At 50.6% G+C, this 26,062-nt stretch overlaps 7 protein-coding genes across 7 annotated transcripts; 4 read left to right on the top strand and 3 right to left on the bottom strand.

The window, feature by feature from the left end:
* Nucleotides 1–437: 437 nt before the first annotated feature.
* mns1B-0 (putative mannosyl-oligosaccharide alpha-1,2-mannosidase 1B) lies at nt 438–2,252 on the bottom strand (the record flags this gene model as incomplete). The annotated part of the gene is made up of 1 exon (XM_036645020.1): nt 438–2,252. The coding sequence occupies one exon, from the start codon at nt 2,250–2,252 to the stop codon at nt 438–440; it is 1,815 nt and encodes a 604-aa protein (XP_036489103.1).
* A 1,569-nt stretch (nt 2,253–3,821) lies between these two features.
* CGCS363_v013170 (Regulator of nonsense transcripts 1-like protein) lies at nt 3,822–7,154 on the bottom strand (the record flags this gene model as incomplete). The annotated part of the gene is made up of 2 exons (XM_036645019.1): nt 3,822–6,804; nt 6,865–7,154. The coding sequence occupies 2 exons, from the start codon at nt 7,152–7,154 to the stop codon at nt 3,822–3,824; spliced, it is 3,273 nt and encodes a 1,090-aa protein (XP_036489365.1).
* Nucleotides 7,155–10,744: 3,590 nt separating this feature from the next.
* IMP4-1 (U3 small nucleolar ribonucleoprotein IMP4) lies at nt 10,745–11,864 on the top strand (the record flags this gene model as incomplete). The annotated part of the gene is made up of 5 exons (XM_036645018.1): nt 10,745–10,750; nt 10,819–10,976; nt 11,029–11,457; nt 11,508–11,639; nt 11,693–11,864. 5 exons carry the CDS (start codon nt 10,745–10,747, stop codon nt 11,862–11,864), a joined length of 897 nt encoding a protein of 298 aa, XP_036490078.1.
* Nucleotides 11,865–13,872: 2,008 nt separating this feature from the next.
* On the top strand, nt 13,873–14,993 carry psy1 (Syntaxin-like protein psy1; the record flags this gene model as incomplete). The annotated part of the gene is made up of 3 exons (XM_036645017.1): nt 13,873–13,965; nt 14,048–14,572; nt 14,640–14,993. The coding sequence occupies 3 exons, from the start codon at nt 13,873–13,875 to the stop codon at nt 14,991–14,993; spliced, it is 972 nt and encodes a 323-aa protein (XP_036490080.1).
* A 1,658-nt stretch (nt 14,994–16,651) lies between these two features.
* On the bottom strand, nt 16,652–18,727 carry tom70 (Mitochondrial import receptor subunit tom70; the record flags this gene model as incomplete). Its single annotated transcript, XM_036645016.1, has 3 exons — nt 16,652–16,887; nt 16,938–18,375; nt 18,536–18,727. The coding sequence occupies 3 exons, from the start codon at nt 18,725–18,727 to the stop codon at nt 16,652–16,654; spliced, it is 1,866 nt and encodes a 621-aa protein (XP_036489926.1).
* Nucleotides 18,728–20,684: 1,957 nt separating this feature from the next.
* On the top strand, nt 20,685–21,567 carry CGCS363_v013166 (uncharacterized protein; the record flags this gene model as incomplete). Its single annotated transcript, XM_036645015.1, has 2 exons — nt 20,685–21,394; nt 21,450–21,567. 2 exons carry the CDS (start codon nt 20,685–20,687, stop codon nt 21,565–21,567), a joined length of 828 nt encoding a protein of 275 aa, XP_036489927.1.
* A 1,396-nt stretch (nt 21,568–22,963) lies between these two features.
* On the top strand, nt 22,964–24,467 carry pepA (Aspergillopepsin-1; the record flags this gene model as incomplete). Its single annotated transcript, XM_036645014.1, has 3 exons — nt 22,964–23,359; nt 23,414–24,283; nt 24,342–24,467. The coding sequence occupies 3 exons, from the start codon at nt 22,964–22,966 to the stop codon at nt 24,465–24,467; spliced, it is 1,392 nt and encodes a 463-aa protein (XP_036489809.1).
* Between the last annotated feature and the right edge of the window lie 1,595 nt (nt 24,468–26,062).

Below are 26,062 nucleotides of genomic sequence, written 5' to 3'. Positions count from 1 at the left end.
GAGGTTGGGTCGCCTGGGAATATGTCGACCACGGACATGTAGCCTGCGGCGTGCGCTCTGCGCCGCACGCAACATCCCTGCGTCGGTCTGCTGGGAAAGCCAGGCCCAACGTGATGGCTCCGGCGTGGGGGCCATGGGGTTGGGACAGGTTCATGAAGCGGGCACCGGGAGTTCACGTCCTGAACTGCATTGTCCCCTTTTGGAATGAAAAAAAAAAAATGTAGTCTATTAACTCTTCTACGTCATGACTTATCGACTTGGAATGTACACCCCATGATGGCTTCTACCCCGTATGCATGCCCAGTCGAGCTCGCCCCCAAGTCTATGGATATCCCAATGCAGTTTTACCCCCGACAATGCACCTAATTACTGAGGCCAAACAGATACGCATATCCAACGGTGTCACCTCTATAAGCGCGAAATACACGTGGGTTCCCTTACGACTGCCCCCGCAGCTCGGCCTCCGTCTCGACGTTGTGCGTCCTCTTGGGCCGCTTGAAGGGGTGCGCCTCTGTGTTCAGCACCCAATCGTCAAGGCTGATGACGTCGGGCGGTGAGAAGATGAGGTAAAAGTACTTGAGCGTCTCGGAGAACCAGAAGCTCTCCATGGAGTCTGTCTTGGTCGTCATCTCCGCGTACGGGACGTTGACGTTGGAGATAGCCGAGTAGGCCAGCGGCGTCTCGGTGGCGCGCTGTATGGCCTGGAACATGTCCCACGCGGTGTCCCGCCATTCCTCGTCGCCCGTGATGCGATACATGTAGAAGATGCTCTCGATGGCCTCGGGCCGGAGCATATAGCGGCCGTCGCGAACTTGCTTGACACCGGCGGGCACGTCGCTACGCCCGTAGGCCTTCTCGTCCCACTCGCAGGCGCCGTGGTCTGGTTCGTTGCACGGGTGCAGGGTCATGATCTCCGGCATAATGCCCGTGGGGAAGACTTTGTAGGCCCAAGCGCAGCCGCGGGAGATGCGCTCGCCAATGTTGACGTAGGAGTCAGAGCTAAGAAGCTTGCCGGCAAGTCCGTACATGGCGCCGGCGAAGCAGCCCAAGTGCTGGGCCTCGGGAGTAAGGTCCACGGAGTGGGCGGAACCGTGGGCGAAGACGTTCCCTGGAATCAGGATGTCGGTCTTGTTGGGGAGAATGGGGCGGAACAGAATATGCTTGTTGATGACGTCGAAAGATGAGGTTGTAAGCTTCTCGTACTCACTGTCGAGACCGCCAAGCAGTGCGTGCATCTTTGGTAGGTATTCGTAGAGCGAGTCGGCCTGAGCGCCGATGGTGAAGGAAGATTCATCAGCCTTCTCCTCGCGATAGTTCATAAACATTGGCCACATGCCGGGTAGCTTCGTGTCGGGCTGCGTTTTCACCAAGAACTCCTTCACGCGCTCCGTGGCATCATAGTACTTCGGGTCACCGGTAATCTGCGACAACCGGGTAAACTCCATTGACAGTGAGCATCCCGCAGCAGAGGACTCACGCTCGCCAACCTTTTGGGTGCCGTGTTTTGCATCAGAGAACTTGAACCAAAACGGTGGCATGCGATTAGGCGTGTCGAAGCCCATGTATAACATGTCGCCAAGCTCGATGGCCTTGGCCAGCAAGGCGGGCTCGCTGCTGAGGTCGTAGGCGCTGATGAGCCCTCCTAGATGTCGGATGGTAGTCTCGAACATGTTGGCGGCAGACTCGGTCGTATTAGACCAGTCGATGAGAGCGACGGTGCGGACCGCCCGACGGAACTCGTCGTGCATCCCCATGATCCAAAGGGAGTCAAGGCCATCGACCATGCTCGCCGCCCAGCCGCCAAAGGTGTTCTTTCCAGCGCCCGTGACGGGTGTCAACTCGTCCCAGGTCCACGCATGCTGCTTGTAGCTGTCCCAACTGCGTCTGAAAGCGTTCACCACGGCGGCACGGCGGGATTCGATCTGTTTCTCGTGTTCGCGGTCGCGGTCCTCGTCATGGGAAAGCTTCTTGTTCTTTTTGTTGGACTTCTTCCCGCTGGTGCCGAAGTCGTACTGAACGGGCGGGAGGTCGACGGGTTTGCCCTTCGGGAGCGTGCGGAGGGGCTTCTCGAGAGGGTATTCAAGGTTCAGGCTACCCCAGTCGTAGCTCGACTTACGGTAGCGGATGCCATTGAAGGCAAGCTCGCGGGCGCTCCAGCCAGCTGGGAGGCCGGTCTGCCACAGAAAGAGCAGGGTGAGGGCAATGCCCAGGTAAATTGGTAGCCTCGCAGGGCGGCGGCGGATGGTGATCATGTTGGCGGCTCGGCGTAAGGGCAGATGGGCAGCAACGGCAGCATTTCTCGGAGCAGCTGGGTACTCATGTCTATTCCCCGCGCGAACGGTGGGAAATTGGTGTCGTTCGTTCCTCTCGACTGGCGAGAAAGGGAGGAACAGGCCGACGTTGTCGCTCGAAAGAAAACGACGTGTCGGTTCAACCAGAACTTCTGGACGTTTGGGGGAGGATGTAAGGTCCAGGGGAAACTTGGAAGAAAAGAGGAACCCAGACACAGAGCTCCAAGGTTTGAGACCAAACAACCCGGAGGAGGTCAGGGGGACCGCTGCTTGCCGTTTCCAAGCCAAGCGGACCATCTTACCGTCGTCGATGTGCGCTGCTGCTCAACACGAACACCACACGTGTACGTAAGGAATTGCCAAGAGCTAATCCGGCTTCCCCTTTCCGAGCCAACCAGACCAGCCAGCGAGGGCGTAAAACCCAGGCGTTCGCTGAGGCTTAAGCTGGATGGGTCCGGTCTTGGGAAACACACTGCCCGCCGCACCGTTGCAACTGCAACTGCAACTCCGCTGACCAGACGTTTTGCGAGGCCAAGAATCGGACGGATCGTCATAGTGGGCCGTCCATTGGATGCCGCCCGGTCTCGCGACGAGGATGCGGTCCTGGAATGGGGGGCGGCGAAAGGACCACTGTAACCTGCCTTTTCGCACGTCAGATTAAGTGCCAGCTCCCGCGCTTGAACGGGGGCCTTCCCAGTCGTTGCAATTAATTTAGGATTTTGTGGGGTATCGACCGCCGCCCCCTGTCTATCAGTGGACTGTGGCTGCTTCCCACCTCGCGGTACAAACACAATGAATACGCCGGCCACCTCATTCGCTCTCCTCGGAGTGCATCCGAAGCCTGTCATATTGGAGTAGACGCAATGTTGAATGTCTTTCCAAGCAGCCTGTGGATCGATATTTGTTTTAGTGGCATTGCAAACTGCTAGCGAAACCTGGGGCATTGGGGGCTCGAGTGCAAATCAGTAAAGACCGTGATTACTACGTAGACTCTATGGGCTAAATCTAAGCTGGAGTTGTGCAATTCCATGTTCATTGCATCATCGCATAAGCTCTTCTCATGACCTCTGAGCAGCAATTTGCGTATTGCAGACTCAGATGACCGAGTCCATCTTATTATTGACCAGACCAACTGCCGCATAAGACGCAGACGCATGTCCTCCGCCTAAGCCGGTCATCGTCCACTGCCTCGTCCATCTCCCCATTGCTAACACTAACAGCACACTGATAACAATCTGCGAATTGCGGGCCGTTGAGGGCGCGCGAGCGATTCCCTCCGTCGGTTGCAGCTCTCGCTGGTCGGGCCATCACCCGCCTGCGGCACGTCGTGGGCTATCGACTCCTCGGTCTGATGGAGTATCTACCGTCGACCGGGGCCAGTCCGAGACGCCTCTAGACTGAGGCGAGCTGCCTGCTCCTTCGTACAGCACCGAGCGTGGTGCGGCGAGGGCTGAAAGCCGGCGGATGATTCGGTAAGAAACCACTCGTGTGGTTGGTACAGCATGTTCCTGTCCGTATCCGTCACGCTTTTCAGTCGAAGCCGCCACCAATCTGGCTGTGGAAGGCGGTGCTAACGCTCTTCTCGTCGTCGTCGTACCGGCGGGCGTAACCGTTGCCTGTTCCCATGCGGCCACCGCTCTCGACGTACTGCTTCAAGCGGTCGCTGTGGCTGTAAGACGCGGGCCGCATTCCGTGAATAGCGTCCTGGAGGCCGGCGCCCAAGCTGACACCGCCTTGACCAACACCCTTGGCGCCGATAACGCTGGCGCTGGCATCTGTGTACTCGGAGTTGGCAACGCTCTCGCCGGCGATGCTTTCAGTTGCGCGTCCACCCCTCTTGTTGCCAGAGCGGCCTGCTGCGGGTACTCCAGGCAGACCAGGCCATTGCTCAGGAGTAAAGCTGGAAAAGATTGGCGGATAGGTGGTGTTCAGGCCAGCACCGCCGAGAGAGCTGTGGATGGAAGAAACGTCGTCGGGAATGTAAGACATCATCGACCCCGAGTCAAAGTCACGCGTAGAACCAGCGCCGTTGAAGCGGTTGCCGTTGGGGAACGCGCCGCCGCTGCCGCCGCCGCCGTTGAACTGAGGAGGCTGGCTCATCTTTTGGCGGTAAGCAGTTCTCGGCTTGCCAAACTGCAGAAGAGAGGTCTGCAGGTTTGTCAAGGGGCCCTCGACCAAACACTTTCGCTCCTTGAAGTGAACGAGAAGGTGGTGCCAGAGCTCGTGCTTAGAGAGAACCTTCGGGTTGCCAATGATGACGAGACCGTACTTGGCACGGGTCAAGGCGACATTGAGACGACGCGGGTCTGACAAGAAACCAATGCCCTGGTTATCGTTTGAACGGACACAGGACAAGACGATGAAATCCTTCTCACGACCCTGGAAAGCGTCGACAGACGCGACTTCGACCTCCTTGTAGCTCTCCTTCTTGAAAGTGCCAGTGTTCTGCATGGTGCTAACGATGTAGCTTCGTTGACCCTCGTACGGAGTGATGACACCGATATCGCCGGGCTTCACTCCAGCCTTGAAGAAGCGGGTGACAACCTTCTCCACGTTGGAAGCTTCAGTGCGGTTCAGGTAGGATGTACCAGATGCAGAGATCTCCTCGTTGCCAAGATTGGACCAGAACATCATCGGCATGTCCGCAACAGGCCAGGGGAAATCCACGTCGCGGCGAAGACGCTCCCTATGTGTAACTCCGTTTTGGAGTGATCCGTCGTAGAACATGTTGGAAGGGAACTCGGACAAGCAGGGGTGCATGCGGTACTGGATGTTAAGGCGGATGGGCACCAAGCGCAGGTTGACCAGACGCTCGAAGAGTGACTGGTTCAGGCCAGCCTTTGCTGCCTTCTTGTTCATAATGACGGGGCCCAATTGCTTGTGGTCACCGACCAACACAACTTGCTTGCAGCCAAGAACCAAGGGGATCATGCACTCCGGCTCAGCGGACTGGGTAGACTCGTCAATCAAAACGTTGCGGAACTTCATCTTGGAAAGACGAGGGTCACCAGCACCAACGCAAGTGCAGCAAACGACATCCGCATTGTGAAGGATGTCCCTCTCAGCGGCCTTGGTGAGCTGTTTGAACTTCTTCTCATCTTGACTGGACAACTCGCCCAATTCGCTCTTCAGCTGTGCAAGCTTAACAAGCTCTCCGTTGCTGTCGTTCATACGGACCTGCTCGTGGAGGGCAAGGAAGCTCACAGAGGACTCTACGTCTTCGCGCGACTTGGCTGTAAGACGGACAACCTTGAGACCGGTGCGGTGAATACGCTCGCAGAGTTGGTCGACAGCGACGTTGGACGGAGCGCAGACCAGAACTTGGCCGTTGTTCATCTTGCAAAGGTGGTAGATAATGGTCGCTGAAGTCACGGTCTTGCCGGTTCCGGGAGGGCCCTGAATCAAGCTAAGCGGAGTAGACAACACAGCCTTGATAGCGGCAATCTGGCTAGTGTTGAGGTCAGGAAGGCCCGGGACGCTGAACTTCTTAGGCATAGTCGTCTTCTGAGGCGCAACCGCCACGTCGTGACCAAGAAGCTTGTGAAAGATGTATCCGGAGACACTCATGTCGTCGACAGCAAAAGTCTTCATCGCATACTGCATGCGGTCATAAGATGTAGCCTTCCACACGTAGTCTGCAGAGAAGTTGTGGGTGCACTCGGTCGGGACCGTCTTCTCGTTGCCTGCCTTTCGCAACTCCAGAGTGACTTCATCGGACTGATTGTTGGGAATCTTGATGACATAGCCGACTCCCTCCCACGCAGGACGAAGCTCTCCCTTGTATCGCAGACGCATCTCGTCACCAACCGCCAGCTTCACGTCGCCAGATTCTATCTTGTGGAGCTCGAAGCTGACAAGGTGCTTGTTGTTGAGACCGTAGTCCCAGCGAACTGTCAGACCGTCCTCAGATTGGGCCTCCTTGAGTTTCTTGTCGTAGTCGGACTCCATCTTGACCAGAGGACCGAAAATGTTCTGGTAGTGATACGGGTCGTCGTACTTGAGCAGGACGGGGTGAGGATCGTCATCGATGCTGTTGGCCTTCTCGAGGTCGGCGACGGTCGCGGTAGAGTTATCCTTCCACATCTCCTCCAGCTTTGCAATCATAGGCGGGGTCAGGTGTCGTGCACGGAGTTGCTCGGCATCGGAAGGAGTCGCAACCAGCCAGGTCAGGAAGGCTCGCTCCTCGATCAGGGGCTGCCATCTCGAAGTGTCCCAGCTCATGTCCTTGGAGGACGTATTGGCGGCGCATGGCTGGCGGCAAAGAAGCACGACAACGGTGTCTGACTTGGCAGGGATAAAACCCAGGAGGAAGACATTCTTGGTTCCGCAGTTGTAGCATTCGAGCACGGTATCGCCCAAAGTCGACTCGGGGTGAAGCTGGACCTCTTTGTGACGAGCTCGGACGAGATGGTTAACGATGTGGCTTGAAGTCGCGTTGCCACGAGCGCTACAGAACCACTTGTTGCAGCCAAGGCACTTGACGACGGAACTCGGTGAGTGGATTCCACAATACCTGGGGAGGGGTCAAGTCAGCGCGGTACTTGGCGCAAAGTGTGACGGCGGGCCAACTTACGCGCAGGCGTGAGGTGGAAGTTCCCTATCTTCTTCCTGAGGTCTGCCGAGGTTCAGATCCTTCATGGCCCCGACGGGCATGCTCGTCAAGCTATCGTTGTCATCATCGTCGTACAGCTCCGTTTGGTTGTCATCGTCATCGGCGCGGCGGCGACCGCCGCGGCCGCCAAACTTCCCGTAGAGAAGGCTTTCGTCGGGGTCGATACCGGTAAAGTCGTCGGCGCCCGCCTTGATCGCTGCAGTCGAATCGTTAATCAGATGGTTCCCCAGGTGTGTAAATGCGCCCTCCATTATCGCGATAGTTCGCTCCTCCACTTCTATCTATCTCGTTGCTGATCTTCTACTCCCTTGGGTGAGAATGGTCAGCGGAAAGTTCGGACAGAGGCAACGAGTGAGTGCTCGCAAAACGGAATCCACAAGGTGGTGGCAATTATTTGGAATTCCTCGCGCGCCATGGAAAAGCGCAACTTACTTCAGCCTTTTTGTTGTTCTCGAATATTTCGGCGTCGCAGAGCCTCGGATGGCTCAGGTCGTACGGAAGGGGATTCGAGGTGTTTAGTGAGGAGAAACGTCACATCATATCGGTGCCGAAAATCCAAGGTTTGGTGTCGAGCCCTCAAAGGTACACCAAGTAAGCGAAGATTTACCTTGAACGTATGTGTGCTCTCGTGGATTCGGCACCCGAACGATGGGAAATCAGGTCGGCCCGCCCAAAGAAAGCGGCGAAGGTGCCCAGACAGCCATTTTGGTGGGATGCGGCTATCGCCACGTGACCCCTCTGATAAGACAGGGATCATGTCCTTTCGCAGGACGTACCCGGGGGTCCAAGCGGCGCAGGCTAACGCTAGACCCCCTACTTACATAGAGGGCGAAAAAACAGGGTTTCCACGTAGAAAAGGGGGCTTCTACCTAGATTACTAAAAATAGCATTTTGTAGTATTAACTTACTAAATTCGTAACTTTTTATAATATAATTTAAGCTTTAGCTATATTATAAAGTAATAAAAATAATATTATTATATTACTCTTAAGTAGAACTATTAAACTATATATATAATATCTATATATTTAATATAAGTATTAATAAGCTATAAATAATAACTAAATTATTACTTTTTATATTATTAATAATATATTTCTATTTCTTTACTATTTATATTAATAAAAGTATTATTAAAAAAGTTTCTTTTTATAATATTATAAGTATAAAAATATATTAAACCTTTTTATATAATAGTAATAAGTATTTAGTATAATATTAGTATAGCTAGTAAAGCTAATACTAATAATAATAATAACTTAAGTTTATAAATATTAATATTATTATTATTAATACTTAAGTTACTTATTAAATTAATATTTAAAATAATATTTTTACTATTTTCTTTAATAAAGTTATTAATATTATTATAAACTTCTAAGTTATTATTATTAATATAATACCTTTTTAAAGCTAGTAAATCTCTAATATTAAAGTAGCTAAAAAGCTTTATATAATACTTAATAATATTTTAATTTCTTTTTTAATAGTAATATAAAGTTAAAATTAATTTACTACTTAAGCTTAAATATTTTATATTATTATAAGTTTTTTAAGTTAAATATAATATAGTTATTAAATCTCTTAATATATTTTAACTATAATATAAAGTTTAACTTCTTTATATATTAATTAATTAATTAGTATTTATTAGTATAATACTTTACTTATAATATCTTTTTCTATTATTAAGTCTCTTTTTTTAATAATAATATATTACTACTTAAGCTTTTTTTAAAGCTTTAATTACTTACTTTTTATAATATTCTTTTATATCTATAAATAATATATTAATAGTAAATAAATAAGCTAATTTAATACTTTACTAAGTTTACTATTTATATTACTATATCTCTATATATATTTTAATTAGTAATATACTTCTAACTTTATTTATAATATAAATTACTTTAACTAATTATAGTTTAAATTACTTTATAACTTCTATAAATAAAAAAGCTTTATTTAGTAATATAATATTACTTAATTATATTTATTTATAGTATAGTTCTTTTAAACTATTTTTACTTAATAAATAGTAAAATATATTAACTTAAGCTAACTATATATATTTAATTAATTAAAAGAGGATTATATTATCTCTTATTAACTAAATATCTAACTTTTTAAACTTTATTATAATATTAGATAAAGTAAATATAATATTAGATAAAGTAAATATAATATTAAATAAAGTAAATATAATATTTATTATTTATTTAAGTTTATTAATTAAGTTTATTTAAATAAAAATAAGCTTATTATTTTATATAAACTTTTATAATATTATTTAATAAGCTTTCTTAATAATTAAAAGATTTTTATATTTATAAATTAAAATAAATATATAGTATAAAGAATAAAAAAAACTAATAATAATATTAAAGTTAATATAATATTTTATAAGGTTTAAGCTAATATAATTAGAGAAGCTATTAAGAAAAGTAAATAATATAGTTCTATATTAAAAATGTTTTAAAGAATATCTCTATCTAACTTAATATAAATATTTAGTACTATAATATATATCTTAAGCTAATTAAAATAACTTCTATATATATTAATACTAAGTTATGACTTTATTATATATTTAATTTATTAGATTTTAACTAATTATTTAAATAAAAATATATATTAAAATACTTAATATAATTTATTATAATTTTTAAATTAGAGAAAGTAATAAAAAAACTATATAAAATAAATATCTTTATTGATATTATAATTAGTTTTAATAGTAATTAGCTATATATTTTAAAATAAAATTAATAATAGTATTTAGAAGAGTATATAACTCTCTATTAATTAGATTAATAGCTTCTTATAGTTTATTTTATTTTTATTACTTTTAGAATAAAATAAAATATATATAATGATTTTAATAATTAATATAATAGCTAAATTTATTAATATTTTATATTTTAGAAAACTTAAGTTTATAATTTTAAATTATAACTTTATAATAATTAAAGAAGTTTAAAATTAATATTAAATTAAATTTAATACTTTTTTAATAAATTTTAATAAGTTTAATTTTTAACTTTTTTTTTAAAACTTTAGATAATTAGATTTTTAAAATCTTATAAAATACTTTAAAAGAAAGCCTTTATTTTAATTAGCTTAAAAGTATTAGCTATTTTTTAAATAATAATTAAAATTACTAAGAAATTAATAATATTAAGCTATATTATAAATACTATTAAAATTAAGTTTTTAGTTTTTATTACTACTTTTAGCTAACTACTTTCTTAAAATAGTATAAAGAAGTAATAACTAACTTTTAAAGTTTTAAAATATTTCTTTATTACTATTTATAATACTTTATAGTTAGTAATAATAATTTAAGTTAATAATATAGTAATTAGAAGCTTTTTTAAACGTTTTAGCTAAGAAGTTTATTAATATAAAGTATATAGTATCTATATAGCTTATTTAATAAATATTAAGTTAATATTATTTTAGTAAAATATCTTAATATTAAGGATTAAATATAGTAATAAAGAAAAAGTAGTTTTAAATTATAATATAGTTTTAAAAAAGATATTTTTTTAGTAGTAAAATAAAAAAAACGTAACTTTTATATAACTAGCTAGAAACCTCCTTTTTTGTATAGAAACCCTGTTTTTTCGCCCCCTACGTGAGTAGGGGGCGTTTTGCGCTTGACGTGGCTGACCAACGCCCCCGGGTATCGATTGTGGCTGTTTCCCTTGGCCAATGAGCTCTGCCTGAAATGACTTGACCCCACTAAAAAATTCATTGTCGGTGCAGTTCAACGTCCAGACTTGGATCAAGCGAAAGCCAAACTCATCATTCTCCGACAACATCGAAGGGAACCGCAACGATGATTGTAAGTGCCTAACTTGACCAAACCTTGACGCTAATATAATGTTAGAATATACACTAATATGAAGACAGCGAAAACAAGCGCGCCAAAGGCGCGACTATCTGTATCGCCGCGCGTTGATGCTCAAGGATGCGGAGACCAACGAGAAGAAGGCCGCTCTGAAGTCTGCTCTTGCTTCAGGCAAGCCATTGGACCCATCCATCGCGAAGGACAAGAGCCTGAGAAAAGAGTGAGATTCCCTTCAAATTCAAATAAGTCGCAGTAGCATTGACCTCGAGCAGCTACCAGTATGATGAGTCGCGTCCCGATCTCACCGTCAACGAGGAGTTGGACCTCGACGATGAGTATTCTCAACTGAGCGGGATTCAAGACCCCCGTATACTGGTAACCACCAGTCGAGATCCTTCGAGCCGTCTGGCCGCCTTCAGCAAGGAGATTAGACTTTTACTCCCCACGTCCGTCCGTCTCAACCGTGGAAACCTTATCCTCGACGACCTTGTGCAGTCCTGTAAATCAAACGCCCTGACCGACGTCGTTTTGCTTCACGAACACCGAGGCGTACCAACCGCCATCACTATTTCTCACCTTCCTCATGGCCCGACGCTCTCGTGCAGTTTGCACTCCGTGGTTTTGCGACACGATATTCCGGGATCTATTAGGGGATCTGTCTCGGAAGCCTACCCCCATCTCATATTTGAAGGTTTTAAGAGGTTTGTGGCAGCGATCTGGTTTTCGTATGCTTTAGCTAACCTCACAACAGCCGCCTCGGACAGCGTATCGTCAAGATCCTCAAGCATCTTTTCCCTCCACGGGAACCAATTACGAATAAAACCAAGATAGGTAACAGAGTCGTGACCTTCGTCAACAATGAAGACACCATAGAAGTTCGACAGTAAGTTGACCTTTGACTGATTATGGTTGACCGCTGCTCACCAGACTTGATAGCCACGTTTTTGTCCGTACTTCCTACGACTCAGTTGAACTTGCCGAAGTTGGACCGCGCATGACCATGCGGCCATTCGAGATTCGCGCCGGAACTCTCGAAAACAAGGAGGGAGACGTGGAATGGCACCTCTCGCAGTACACTCGCACTGGAAGGAAGAAGGAGTACTTGTGAGACAGTGTTGTCGACTGAGAAACGAGGACAGAGCTGGATCAGGAGCCGGCTGTGAATTCAACAGCAGTTCACTCCTTAGGGTATTCAGACTAAGTGCAGAACTGCAAAACCTTTGGGCTAATCTTGAAATTTGGGCGTTGAAGGCATCAAAAAGGCTGCATGAGGTAGACATCATATTATCACGGCTAGAGCCGGAATCAACGATACTGAGAACCAAGCAACTACATGTCTTATTCAGAGGCCAATTACAAGCTAATCTTTTAAATCTGGATTCCGACAAAGCATATTCATCGTCACTCCAGATGTGTGAGGAAACTCCTTTCATGACGCCAAAGTCAGACTGGTTGGATTGTGTTACCCCCATCGAGGCGACAGGAACGGGTCCAGCCAGCGACGTCCTTGCTACAGCCATCACGAGCCAATGAGGGGCAACTCAAGCCGTCATCCGGCGGTCTCGCTGCCGAGCTCTCCATCGGAAAGGTTTAAGCATGGGATAAACGAACCGGCCCCTGTCGGGCTGGGTTGATAGCGAATCATTTTCTCAGGGGCCCCCGCCACTACATACGCGCAACACGGATACGGAGCGTAAAGCGGGCTTTTTGAAATCGCCGTTGCCTGTCAGTCAGGCTGCGCACACCGCAAACACGCGGTTGATGGTGGGAGGCAATGTGGGTAAAAAAGGACGAACCGCGGGAAGGGAGGGTGGCTTAGAACTCTTGGGATGGGCAAAAACGGCGGCTCGCACAGCCACTAGCTCAAAGGTGGTGACGCCTCCAGGAACCTGCGGTCGAGCCGGGACGGTCAGCAGCGAAAGTACCGAAGGCTGCGGATCTCAACAGTCTCTGCAACGGCTGCAGGTGAAGAGAGTCGGCGATTTGGTTCGTCGATTGACATGAGCTGCAATTGACCGGCAGCATTATTCGACCTTTCACGTCAGACCAGTCAGCTATTTTTGGGGACGACTAGATGGTGTCGCCGCCGCTCAGCCCATTTCGATTGCAGTTGCCGTTCCCACCCAATCGTCACCTCATTCATTCATGGGCTGGACATTGGACAAGCTGGGTGGCAGGTCGGTCCCATGTGTGCTAGAAGAGCCAAGACTGCGGGAAGACACAGGGAGGGGCAACAACAGCAGCCCAGCCTCCTGTTCTGCCTGCCGTTGACCCTTTCTGCACACCACCGCCGGATGGACGGTCTGGGTGCGTGTGAGACACTGAAGGACGTACAACCCAGGCACAGGTACCGTCCATAGAGTCCTGCTCAGTCCCTACCTTAGGTAGGTATCTACATTCCCTGGGCTGTAGGACGGGCAGCGAAACCCGTGGACGCCTTCGCAGAAAACATGCCCGCGTCCCGTGTACAATGATAAGCTTCGCCCCGCCCGCTGGCCGCAACATGCTCTGATGTCACTGACCTTGCGCTGCTCCAGCTTGTCTTCCGGACCCGACGAAACCTCTTTTTGCTTAGGTTGTCAGCATCGAGAATCGCTCACGGTTCCCGTTCCAGGCTTGTCGTATAACCTCAAAAGTACCATCCATCCCAAAACCACAAGAGGGGCTGCGACTGTTTATTTGTTTCTAGCGCCCGTCAGGCTCCTCTGCGAAGAAGAAAAAAAGACTTGAAAAAAACAGGACCCCGGAAATCTGATCGGCCAATCCTGCCCACTTGCGCCCCATCCCACCCAACCACAGACACTGCCCGGGGTATCCGCTCTGACAGGTCCCGGCTCCTGATTGGGTCCGCCCACACTGTCATTTCAGTGCCTTTCCAGCACTTCCCAGTTCCTGTCAGCGGCCGGAGGTCCAACCTGGACGTCATTTAACGACTGGACATCAGCCGAAATATCCTCAGCGCTTGGTACTCAGTGCTCACACCTGCTACCACCCGATCCATCTCACGAGAGCAACGCCGGACATTCTCACTCCGCCAATTCTCTCCGGCTTCACGCGATCAACCTCCTCTCCAACGCTCTGTCTGTAATCGCGTCGACAGCAGCACATCCGTCAATATGTCGTACGGACAGTATAACAACAACCCTTACGCTCAGGGCCCCGACCAGGAAGGCGGCTACGGTTACGCCAACAACAACAATAACAACCAGGTCCGTCACCAATCCATTCAATCGCTTCCTCCCACGTCGCGGAGTCTCGTCGCATCGCATCGCAGCTAACAATCGCAAGCAGTATGGCCAAGGTCAATATGAGATGCAGCCTTACGGCCAAGAGCCGGCCCAGTACGCCAACCAGCCGCCGCCGCCTACCACTTTGACCCAGCAAGAGTTCCTCCAGCGCGTGCAATATCTGCGCTCCGAGATCCAGGGCCTCACATCCGACATTGAAGGCATTGCTGCGCTGCACCAGCGTTCCCTCGCTTCCACCGACTCCAACGCCAGCTACCAGCTTGAGCAGGCCGTCTCCGCGACGCAGCTCCGCAACACCGCGGTCAAGGACGGCATCAAGGCCCTCGAGAAGGACCTCGCAAAGACCCAAGACGGCTCCCGCGCCACCAAGAGCGCCCAGCTCAACTCGCTCCGCAACACGTTCAAGGGCGAGCTCGAAAAGTACCAGCAGATTGAGAGCGACTACCAGAGGCGCTACCGCGACCAGATCGCCCGCCAGTACCGCATCGTCAACCCGGAAGCGACGGAAGACGAGGTCAAGCAGGCGACGGAACTCGATTGGGGTAATGAGGGTGTTTTCCAAACAGCTGTAAGTTTTCAAAGCTTTCTATCGCCAATTTGACCCGAAGCACGGATATTGACGTTGTTGCCTACAGCTCAAGTCAAACCGGACAGGCCAGGCCAACTCGGTGCTGGGTAATGTCAGAGCCCGCCACAACGAATTGCAGCGCATTGAAAAGACTCTCGTTGAGCTCGCTACGTTGTACCAGGAGATGGCCACTCTTGTCGAGGCACAAGAACCCGTCGTCGACGCCGCCGAGCAGAACGCCCAGCAGACCGTCGACAACATCGCCAAGGGTAATGAGGAGGTCGCCGTCGCCAACAAGCACGCCCGCAACCGCAGAAAGCTCAAGTGGTGGTGCCTTCTCGTCGTTGTCATCATCATTGCTCTCGCCGTCGGCCTGGGCGTTGGTCTCTACTGCACGAACAATAAGTGCGGCAGCAAGTAAATCACGACTGCAAACTACGAGCGAGCACGGTGTACGACACAGAAGTAGGAGAATGCTTTGACGGGGCAGGCATGGCGATGAGCCCCCATGACGAAGGCAAAGGACAGCACTTTAAAAAGAGAGGGCACGACGACTGTTTTAGATTTCATGACCATGGCTCGAACGGAGGAGAGGTTTTAATCAGGGCAGGGCACTGGTGTTGTATCCCGCCGCATCCGACCGACTCCCCCTCCAACGAGGCCACGAACTTTTATTTAAACCGCCGAGCATTTGACACCCACGGCGGGCTCCTGATTCCCCAAACCACCAGGTTTTATACTCATTGTACGCATACCCTTCATACGACCACAAACGGGAGATTGGGGGAGGTCCGGAGTCTTCTTATTTCCTCTTTCTTTTTTTTTTTTGTATGTATTGAACGTCTCTTGCCTCCTCACCCTCCTCCTGCCACCCATTGGATCATGAGAACGTGGGATAGTGGCAATCGGGGCGCGGGGGGGCAACGGCACATTTTTCTCCTTATACGTATCGCACAAACAGTGGCGAGGGTTTAACGACTTGAATGGCCTCCCATGTTCCTCCGGTGACACCACACCAAATACCGCTGTGTTACTGAATGAAATTTTGCTCGTGAAAACGCCCTCATCTGCCCGGCAACCGAAGCAGACCGGCATGCCACGCGGGAACCTGGTCGGGCCAACCACCCCCGGCCCAGCAAATGTCTCGGTGCCCTGGGCCTGGGATGGGTGCTGTTATTGTTAGCTACGTGCTCTCATCTCCCCCGTCCCGCACCGCCGCCCGCTGGCCCGCATCCCACGCGCGGGCTCGATATCCCGCCGCAGCCCTACGGCACAGCGGGGGCGGCACGATTCAAGTTGACGGAAATCGCAGATCATTCCAACACCTCCGATAAGGAGTTCCGCTGGTTTCGTGGTGTAGTTGGTTATCACGTCAGTCTAACACACTGAAGGTCTCCGGTTCAAGTCCGGGCGAAATCATTCTTTTGCCATCGTTTTTGATTGTATTGGCGATTTCTGCCCAAGAACATTTTTGCTATCGGCAAATTGGGCAGCTAGATAACACCAGCCAGCCAGTGAAGTAGTCTCCGCTATCAACACCGATGCCTTCCTCGCCTCCAGCAACTGTCCTCAAAAGACATCCCGAAAGTCACTCAAAAGCTCCGTCGAGACCGCTGTCCCATCGCTCGTAGCTAAACTGGTCCGAGATTGACAAATATGGATACAGATGACAATGGACTAGTTCTACAATGCTCTCACCAAATGTACGCAAAGTGAGGGAAGTCGGATTATGTACAAACGTGTTAAAGGGTTCGACCCATGCCTCCCAAGCCGTGTGCGTTAAGCCCTGGTTTCACCGCCGCCAAAACCCGAAGCTCCCCGCCGCCGGCCAACAAAAAAAGACATGAACATAACAGCAAACGGGCTTTTTTTGGTTCTTAACATCGTCCCGTCCTGATATTTTGATTCGTCCCCCATTACTCGCCCCGGAACCCATTTCCCGAGGCTGTTACCTGCTCCCCCATTTTTTCCGTCACAGGAGCTTAAACTACTACTCTTCTTCTTCTTACACGGCGCCAGTTGGTGAGTTGTGTGGGTGTGGTTACTTCAATTCAGTCGGAAAAGTGTAAATCCTCTCCTTTACCTGGGCATACCCGGGCTGATACCCTGCAACTTCGCTGCCAGCTTGGGGTACTTCTCTTGCACTTGGAGCTGCGTGCGTGTCGCTTCGGCGTACGACAGAGCGTTGACGATCTCTCCTTCCGTGCGGGCGAGCTCGGCAGCGCGCTCGAAGTACTTGAGAGCCTCGGTGACCTTGCCCTGCTGAAGGAGCAGCTGGGCCATGGTTGCAACGGCGATGTCGCACTCGGGGTCGACTGTATATGATTAGTCTTGCGTTTTGAAAATAAAGACGGGGTGTGCATACTGATGAGAGCCTTCTGGCAAAGCTTCTCGGCTTCGCCAAAGTCCTGCTTCCACTGGAAGAGGGTCAGGGCCTTGTTGATAAGGGGAAGAACGTTCATAGCCATCGGCTTCGTCTTCGACTCCATGTCAATCGCGGCGTCGAACTTCTCGATAGCCTCCTGGAAGTTGCCCTGGTCGAGGAGCAGCTCTCCGTAGTAGTTGTAGACGTCGGGAACGTCCTTGAAGTTCTTGATGCAGCGGCGGAAGGTCGACATGGACGAGGCGATGGAGCCCATCTTGTACTGAGTGACACCGAGCTGGATGTGAGAGAAGATGAAGTCGCGGTCGAGGTCGATGGACTTCTGGTAGTCCTTGGCGGCGTCGGAGAACTCGCCCTTGATGAAGTGCAGCTGGGCACGGTGGTAGTAGATGTCGGGATCCTCGGCGTTCTGCTCCATGGCCTTGTCGAAGTCGTCGGCAGCCTTCTCGGGGGCACCAAGCTCCAGGTTCATGCTAGCACGCTTGATGTAGCTCTGGGTCATGGAGGGGTCGAGCTCAATGCTCTTGGACAGGTCGCTCATGGCGTCGTCATGCTTTCCGAGCAAGCAGCTGAAAGTACCGCGGAGGTTGTATGCGAGAGCCTCGAACTCCTCGAGCTCACCCAGTTCCAGGGCCTTCTCGAAGGCCGCCCTCGCCTCCTCGTAGCCGTCACCAGTCTTCTTCTCCAAAGCCGCAAGGCCGAGCTGCAGCTGACCCTTGCCAGTCTCCTCGTCCAGCGCAATAGAGTCCTCGAGACCGGCCGGGCGGGGCTTGACGCGGAAGCTCTGCAGGTAGTTACCGACGAAAGTGTGGCTGGGCAGCTTGTTGGGGCGGTTGGCCATCATCTCCTGGGCCTTCTGCTCGGCAAACTTCTTCAGCAGGCGCTCGACGGCCTGTGCGCTGTTCTCGTTCTTGAAGCTGTCGATAATGCAGGAGGCGGTGAAATCGAGGAGAGCCTCGCCGTACATCTTGAGGTGCTCGTAGGCGTTGGCACGGCGGTTCAGGGCCTTGACGTATTCGGGGTCGAGGTTGATGGCGGCGGTGGTGTCCTCGACAACCTTGTCCCAGTCGCCGAGGGCATTGTAGCAAGCGGCACGGTTCGAGTAGAAGATGGGGTTGGCCTTGCAGAGGATGGCCTTGGAGTAGAGTTCGATGGCTTGGTTGTAGTCCTTACCGCCATAGGATTTGTTACCGGCGTCCTTCAACTTGGCGGCGTACTTCTCTCGCTCTTCTTGGGTGAAGCTCTGGACGGACGTCTCGTCGATCTCGGGAAGCTCTTCGGGGTTCTCGGCGGCGGCCGTCGGTTGCGCAGCAGCCTCCTTCTGTGCGGGCGCGGCCTTCTCTGCCTCGGCGGCCTTGCGTTCGGCCTCCCTTCTTTTCCTTCGCTCCTTCTTGCTCAGCTTTGGTGTATCATCCTTCTTCTTGAATCGCACTAAGGTCAGCTTTTGATTCCGTGCAGTTTGACCTGGCAGGGCTGGCGGAGATGGCCAAGATCCCAGTCGTAGCGGCCGTGTGGAAAATCGGATCGCATGACGACAGCCAGGTGCCAGAAGCAGGCAAGACACAAGAGTAAAAACGTACGGAGTCGCTGTTGAGGAAGTAGATGACGCCAGCACCGGTAGCGACGACGGCAACACCTGCAGCGGTATAAACGACGGCCTTGTTTTCTGAAGCCCAAGAGGTGATGCGGTCCCAAAGTCCGGAGGAGGAATCAACCGGGATAACGGTCGGAGTCTTTGCCAGAGGAGGCACGGAGGGGAGGGGATTGGACATATTTGTGGTGGCTCGAGGCAATTGATAAAAAGAGGAGCAGAGGTATCAAGGGTGGTACAGGAAGAAAAGTCGTAAAGTCGACAAGGACTTGAAGTGTGTGAATGGGCTGACCAGTGCGAGGGCGGTCTGGTTCGATGATGTAGGCAGGTTGCAGGTGCAGGTGCAATTGCAGGAGCTGGCTGCTGTGATGCTGATGCTGCTTGCTGGCCGTCTGGTGGTGGTGGTGGTGGTGGTGGTGGTGGTCTCTGTCTGGTCTGTTTGCTATGCGCTGGACTGGGGCCCAGGAGCTTCCGGCACAGCGCGCAAAAAATTGTTGCGCGACGGGGCAAGCTCGTGAGGAGTTTTTCCGGCCTAGCACCACAGTCTTCTGGGTCGAGCAACTGTCATTGACCAAATCAGCTTGGCCTCAGGCGATTTAAGAGTGGGGTTGGCAAGGGAGGGCCGCCTATGAGCCTGCAAACTACGTAACCAGTGAGGGCCCTGGCGCTCCAGGTCGCAAGGATATGTTGGTCAGCCAGCAGGGTGCCTTTCGCTTTCGTGGTCTGGGCTGCCGATTTTTGTTGTTTATTATCTTCATTAATAAGCTGTCGCCTTTTGCTGAAGCTTGCGAAATGTTCATGTGCACCCGTATTACGCCCTCAAATCGAATCAATTGAAGACTTGTATCTCGTTGGGCATTTACACAGTAGGAACGATCTCCCAGACAAATGCGAGAGCTTCAATCGCCAGGGATCTGGCTGGAGTACCATGTCGTCATATTCTCCTATATCCTCATTTTGGGTTTCACTAGCCTGGCGTCCTTCAGAAAAGCATTCGATGCAAGTCTTCATTGCTAGAAACTCTCTAAACAATGCTTCTGTGTTCCTCAAAAACTTGTGGTATGTACAAATCTTTTGAAGATGGATTTGGCTACGCGTCGTGCAAATTACACGAGTAAGAGACTCGCAACTACATACGGCTAGTTGGATATGACTTCTTTCCTCAGCGACGATCAGCCAGCTCGGCATGACCTAGCGCCAAGAGACATGAAGAGGTCGTTTCCAGCTTGAGAGCCTCAACAATGTTCTACTTGTTTTGACGCGGAATGGCCTTCGGTATGTTTCATTGATGAGTGTGATGTCTATAGACATTGTCTCTGCAGAGATGCTTACTTCTGCTGGAGAACATGTGGCCGTCCAGAATGAAAACGGCTGAAAATAAGGTACTCGTTATGTGGCAGAGCCCTGACATCCAGCGCGTATTCCTTGAAGAGCGTTTCCAGAAGAACCTTAACATTAGTCCTCGCTCCAGTCCGTGTATCAGCGGCCTCCGAATTACTGTGCTAATCAAAGCGATTTTTTGAAAGATTTCATGTTGATCATCACATCAAACTAGGAGACTCTCCAGACCGTTAGGTTCCGCACTTTGTTCATATACATGGGACTAGAGGCATTCGGTGATAAGGATGTTAGTAGCTGGGCTGATGAAATTTGAAGTCTCGGGTGGCCAAGATAAGAGTTGAACTTGATAATCTATCTCAAGCTGCTAACGGAAAATATACATTAAACATATGTCTTGAACCATGAAGTTGTGTTCATCCCCATGAGTATCAACAAATTGATTAGATGGGTAGTTGAAAGTGACCAGTGGAGACGGAAGGCAGTGAGAAAGTGTGCTTATGTAACCTACACTGCAACTCACAAAATTGTTAGTGCGGTCTCATGAGCGACTTCCGTGCTGCAAGCGAAGACTCAGAGTGCTTCTGGCTGACCTTGACCACCGTCGCCGTCTAAAGTCAAAGCCCGGTCACAGCACTTGTTGCATCGGCAAACTTACCTACATCAATAAGAGTGGCTCTTTCACTTCTGCGTCTCTCTTTCAAATCTGCCTTCTCGTCAAGATCGCAGATCTGACAATCATCGACCATCCTACATCGCACCGTACACCTTGAGTCAACAGCTTACAGACAGTCGCAAATATGGCCAATCAATTTGAGCTCTTCACGTCGCTCCGTTTCGACCCCGGATTGCTGGGCGTCCCAAAGAGGCGTTTGGCTAATGCGGGGTGGAACGCCAAGATGACCTCTCCGTACTACATGCTCGACCTCCACCGGGATCGGATGCTTAGAGCCGCAACACATTGGAACTGGACTCCTGCCGTTGAGGCTATCGCTGGCGAGACCGGGCTGCAGAATCTCGCAGACGCCGTCGAGACCTTCTTGGCTCAGCATGGCAAGGAAACCCCACTGAGAGTCAAGGTCCTGCTTACCTCGGACGGGAAGCTTAGCTGTGAAGCATCACCAGTGCCCCCGGTGCCGTTGCAAAACCTCTTTCCCGAGAGACTCCCACCACCTGGAAGCTCGAAGGAGACCAGCGATCCTTCTGAGGAACCCCTCATGGAGGTTGTTGTAGATAACACCGAGACATCGCAATCGGAGTACACCCACTTCAAGACTACCAAGAGGGCCATGTACGACACTGCTCGGGATCGTGCGAGCATTGCGCCGACGGACCGAAAGGAAGTCCTGCTGGTCAACTCCAGAGATGGCACGATCATGGAGGGCAGCTTGACTACTCCCTGGTTTTGGAGGAACGGTAGGTGGGTGACACCTCCGGTATCTGCCAAATTCAATCCCGATAGCGGGAGCGGTGGTCAAGATGGAACCACTCGCAGATGGGCTCTTGAAAGGTGAATATCCTGACATATCACGTCATTCGCGCCTGCCTGCTGACTACGTGCTCAGGAACCTGGGTGCTGAAGAAGAGGTCAAGGCCGGCAGTCTTGTCGACGGTGAGTGTTGCTGGATCAGCAATGGTGTTCGCGGCTTCACTTTTGGCAAGGTACTGCTCAGTGCCGCATAACAAGATTGCGTTATAAGCTCTTGTCGATTTATTAGTCCAGGAGGCGCATGATCTCATGATATGATCAGAGCAGCCTACTATGGGCGGTTCATCGAACCAATCATGGGAACTTCTGCCTTGATAGCAACCACTGCCATGTTGAATCGTCATCTTCTGATTCGAGATGAACGCCCTATCTTTGGGGCACATGTGTATTGCCGAGATGTTATATCCGGATGGAACATCGAGCATGGATCCAGAAAAAGAACCCTGACGACATCACAATGCCAAGTTCAGGTCCAGCGATTGCAGAACAATCAGGAGGCCTCGTCTCCTTGCATCGTGCTTGGCAGGGTATCCAGGAATCTGGAGTCGATCGGCGCCAAGACGGGACATGGCCCGCTAAGCTAATCCCTGCCCCGGAACCACCGTGCGGCGTCCGTTACATCATTCTGTAGGCGGGGAAGACCTCATCTCCCGGCCGATTTGTTCATCAGACCAAGCTGGTCGTCAAGCAGTAACAGTTTTGGCTCACGAGCCGTCTCTGATTTGCATGTGCCAATCCCCTTCTGAATCACGGCAGCTGAATTGACCGGCGCGTATTCAGGTAGGCTGCTTGAAAGTTCAGGTGGCCGAAGCTCCCGCGGGGCATCTCCAAAGTAGAGCGACTGTGACAAGTCCAAATCGCTCATGTGTTTCCATAACGTTTCCCCCTCTTTCTCGTTCATTTTGAACCACTTGTTCATCGACGACTCAGTCCAGTCTCCACCGGGCCATTTTGTACCCTAACCAACTGCCTCATCGGGCTGGACCGAGGGCCAGACTTCCTCCCTTTCCCCCCCCTATCCCCATGGGAGCTCAGAGCACGGGCGAAAGGTCCGAATGCGCGTTGTCACGAAAGCTCCGTTTCAAGCCTGCGGTTGCACCGCCCCACCTCCCGTGCCTTGCTCTGAACTGTCACACTTCAATGCCGGCATGAGCTCTCTCTCTCATGACAGAATATACCCAACCTGTCACTTCAGCTGAGCTGTCGTCAGCGAAACGTTAGCCCTGCCGTTTTATAAGTCCCGGACAGGCCGCCGCATGATTGCTGCGCCAACATCCCTTGGTGATATTTATCTTCCTTATCTACCGACAGATCACATCTAGAGCAAAGCAGGTTTTCCACCTACGCGCCCGTAACCCCCTCTCACGACTCACTTCAGCCCGACCAGGTTCTGAAGGTGCCGACATTCCGATCAGTGATCGCGGTACTTGCTTCTTACCCAAACGGGCAGGTATTTAAACGCCAGCTCAACCCAAAGAGCGAGCTTGTTTCGCAAACAACCTTCAAACTCAACTCAATTCATCCTACTGTCCACCGACTCAACTAGTGCAACCACCTCCTTCCTTGACCACAGCTCCATACATAAACACGATGGAGGCATTCCTGCAAACCCAGGCAAAGTTCAAGCTGGACAAGGGCCTCGCCAAGATTCCCGCCGCCTTGAACAAGAACTACCAGCGCCATGGCACCAAGTCGTACGTTCACTTGCTCAACAAATACAAGTTCGAGCCCACCAAAGCCGGCCCCTATGTCCAGACCAAGAGGATGGCGCAAAGGGGTCTTGCTGCCCCGGGCTTCAATGCCCCTCTCGGCGGCCGCGTCTCCATGAAGAACGTTTTGGTGAAGAAGACCGACTCTGGGGAACAGAGCGGGGAGGTCACGGCGGAGGACCAGCAGTACGACTCCATGTACCTCTGCGAGGTATTCATCGGCACGCCGCCGCAGAAGTTCAAGCTGGACTTCGACACCGGCTCCTCTGACCTTTGGGTATCCTTCCCGAATACACACTGCCGCCATAGCAATCACTAACACAGCCGATAGGTCTTCTCGACTGAGCTCAGCAGCTCCCTCCAATCCAACCACAACATCTTCGACGCCTCCAAGTCCTCCACGTTCAAGAAGCTCGACGACCTCTCGTGGAAGATCTCGTACGGCGACGGCAGCTCCGCCTCGGGCGACTGCGGCACCGACAACCTCGTCCTCGGCGGGCTGACGGTCGAGAACCAGGTCGTCGAGCTCGCGCAGCAGCTCGCGCCGCAGTTCTCCCAGGGCACCGGCGACGGCCTGCTCGGGCTGGCCTTCAGCTCCATCAACACGGTGCAGCGCGACGGCAACATCCGCGACCCGCAGAAGACGCCCGTTGATAACATGATTGCGCAGAAGGACATCCCCTCGGGCGCGGAGCTCTTCACCTCAGCCTTCTACAGCGAGCGCGACGAGGGTAACCCCAAGTCGTTCTACACGTTCGGCTGGATCGACACGGACCTCGTCTCGGCGTCTGGGGAGGAGATCCACTGGACCGAGATCGACAGCTCGCAGGGGTTCTGGATGTTTGAGTCCGGCAGCGCGAGCGTGAACGGGAAGGCGGTCGGCAAGAGCGGGAACAAGGCCATTGCCGACACGGGAACGACGCTGGCGCTCGTCGCGGACGACGTGTGCGAGGCGCTGTACGCCGCGATCCCCGGGTCCAAGTACGACGACCAGCAGCAGGGGTACGTCTTCCCGACGAGCACCAAGGCGGACGACCTGCCCGAGTTCAAGGTCGCCGTTGGGGACAAGGAGTTTGTCATTCAGAAGGAGGACTTGGCGTTTGCGCCTGCTGAGGACGGGTGGTGGTATGGCGGTGTGCAGTCGAGAGGGTCAAACGACTTTGACATCCTTGGTGACGCGTTCTTGAAGTCCATCTATGCTGTGAGTTGCTACTGCTTACGAACCATGTGATGAGGTGGTGGTGCTGACTTTGCTACAGATCTGGGACCAGGGAAACACTCGCTTTGGATGTGTTCCGAAGATTGAGAAGACGCAGAACCTGACTCCGCCATCGGGCTCGGCGACCGGGTCCAGCAAGATTGAGACAATCAACAGAAGGTGGTAAACAACAAACGGCGTTGACGTTGAGATGGTAGAAACGTATGGCGGAATATGACTTATGAGTAAAGCAGCAATAAACGATTCAAATCAACACATCAGCTTTCGACATTATCTTGCTATGTCTTGTCCGTGATCTCTGTCTGCTTACTTACCTGCCAAAGTACACGACCACCCAACAGCTACGTACTTGTCAAGCCCATGTATCAACCACATACAAGAAACCAGGTACAAGGATGAAAGAAGACGATGTACAGGAAAGGGGGTCTGACAAATGCCTGAAAGATGTTTCCTTAGGACATAGCTTTGCCCACAAGGTCCTCAAGGCATGAAAGCGAAAAAAAGGGGGGTTGGTGATATCTTACCCTCCCACCGAGGCTCGAACGTATAGCATTTCGAGCTAGGGCTTTCTGGGATCACCAGGCGTGAACCACTCGACCTTAGAGTCTTCGCTATGACGAGTGGCTACGGAAAGAACAGAACTGTTTCTGCCTGTAGACCTCGCACCCTTGGTCAGCGTGTGCCGCAGAGGTGGAAGGCTGCCACCTGAAGCAGATTTGGTCCATCGGGGTTGCGTTGGATAGAGTTCAAGATATTCGAGTCACGAACCCAAGATTGACAAGCCCCTTGGGACTGCAGGACGTGATAGGCCGTGTTTTTGTCCGGGAAAGGTATCGTTGACGGGGGAAGACACGATAAGTTTCGACGAATGAAGATATGGCAAGAAACCAGAGCTTCCTGGGCGTCATGGGGCTTCGAATACGTGACCGGTCGTATCTTTCCACCTCTGGTCTCGGCCAAGTATCATCTGGTCTAACATCAGCCAACTGTGCTCCTTAATAGTACAGATTCGGGGTCTTCGGAGTTGAACATACTGAGAGTGAAATCCAGGTTTGAAGACTGTTAGACCAGGGTCGACCAACTATTGACGGTAGTCCCTCAAGAGTGAGAGATCACTCACCATCAAGACGACGGAGAGGATACGGAGCCGATATGCAAAGACCGGCTCGGACAGCGAGCCAGTCGTCCAACCGGCGTCCGTGGTTGGTTCCTGTATCGCATAGAGGCTGACCGTTCATGAAGATAAGCTGAACTGAACCACTCAGCCAGACTCCCTCGCTCTTGGCGGGGGTCTAAGTTTGCCCTGTTCCGGGCCACCAGTTGTCATCCCATCCTGGGTTTCGAGGGGGCACATGGTTGGCAGGGCCAGTAAGGTTCGATGCGAGCGCAGGCAGATCCGGGGCTGTCCCAGCGTTGAGGGACTTGAAACGGTGAGCCGGCACATCGCCCTGGGCGGGTGCGGAGTGTCAGACGAGTTGTGAAGCACAGTCTGGGTCTATGATTCCATTGACCCAGAGCACTGGGATTTCTGGGCTCTTGCGGAATTCCACCATGACCTTTTTTCACATGTTGCGTGTAGGCGCTGTACACATGTTAACGAAAATGGCCCACGGGTAACGTGATCAGGACGGTGCATGTAAGGATGGAAACATGCCAGTTGAAGAGGTTACGTCCGGACCGGAGACGAGACTCTGGACTCTTCGAAACAAAAAAGCAAAAGCGGGTCCTGTTCAGCTCCGTGACGGTCGTGGATTGGTGGAG

Source organism: Colletotrichum siamense, assembly GCF_013390195.1.
Source record: "Colletotrichum siamense strain Cg363 chromosome Unknown KSG_Cg363_contig09, whole genome shotgun sequence".
NCBI lineage: Eukaryota > Fungi > Ascomycota > Sordariomycetes > Glomerellales > Glomerellaceae > Colletotrichum > Colletotrichum siamense.
This window is presented reverse-complemented; position numbering and strand designations above follow the sequence as displayed.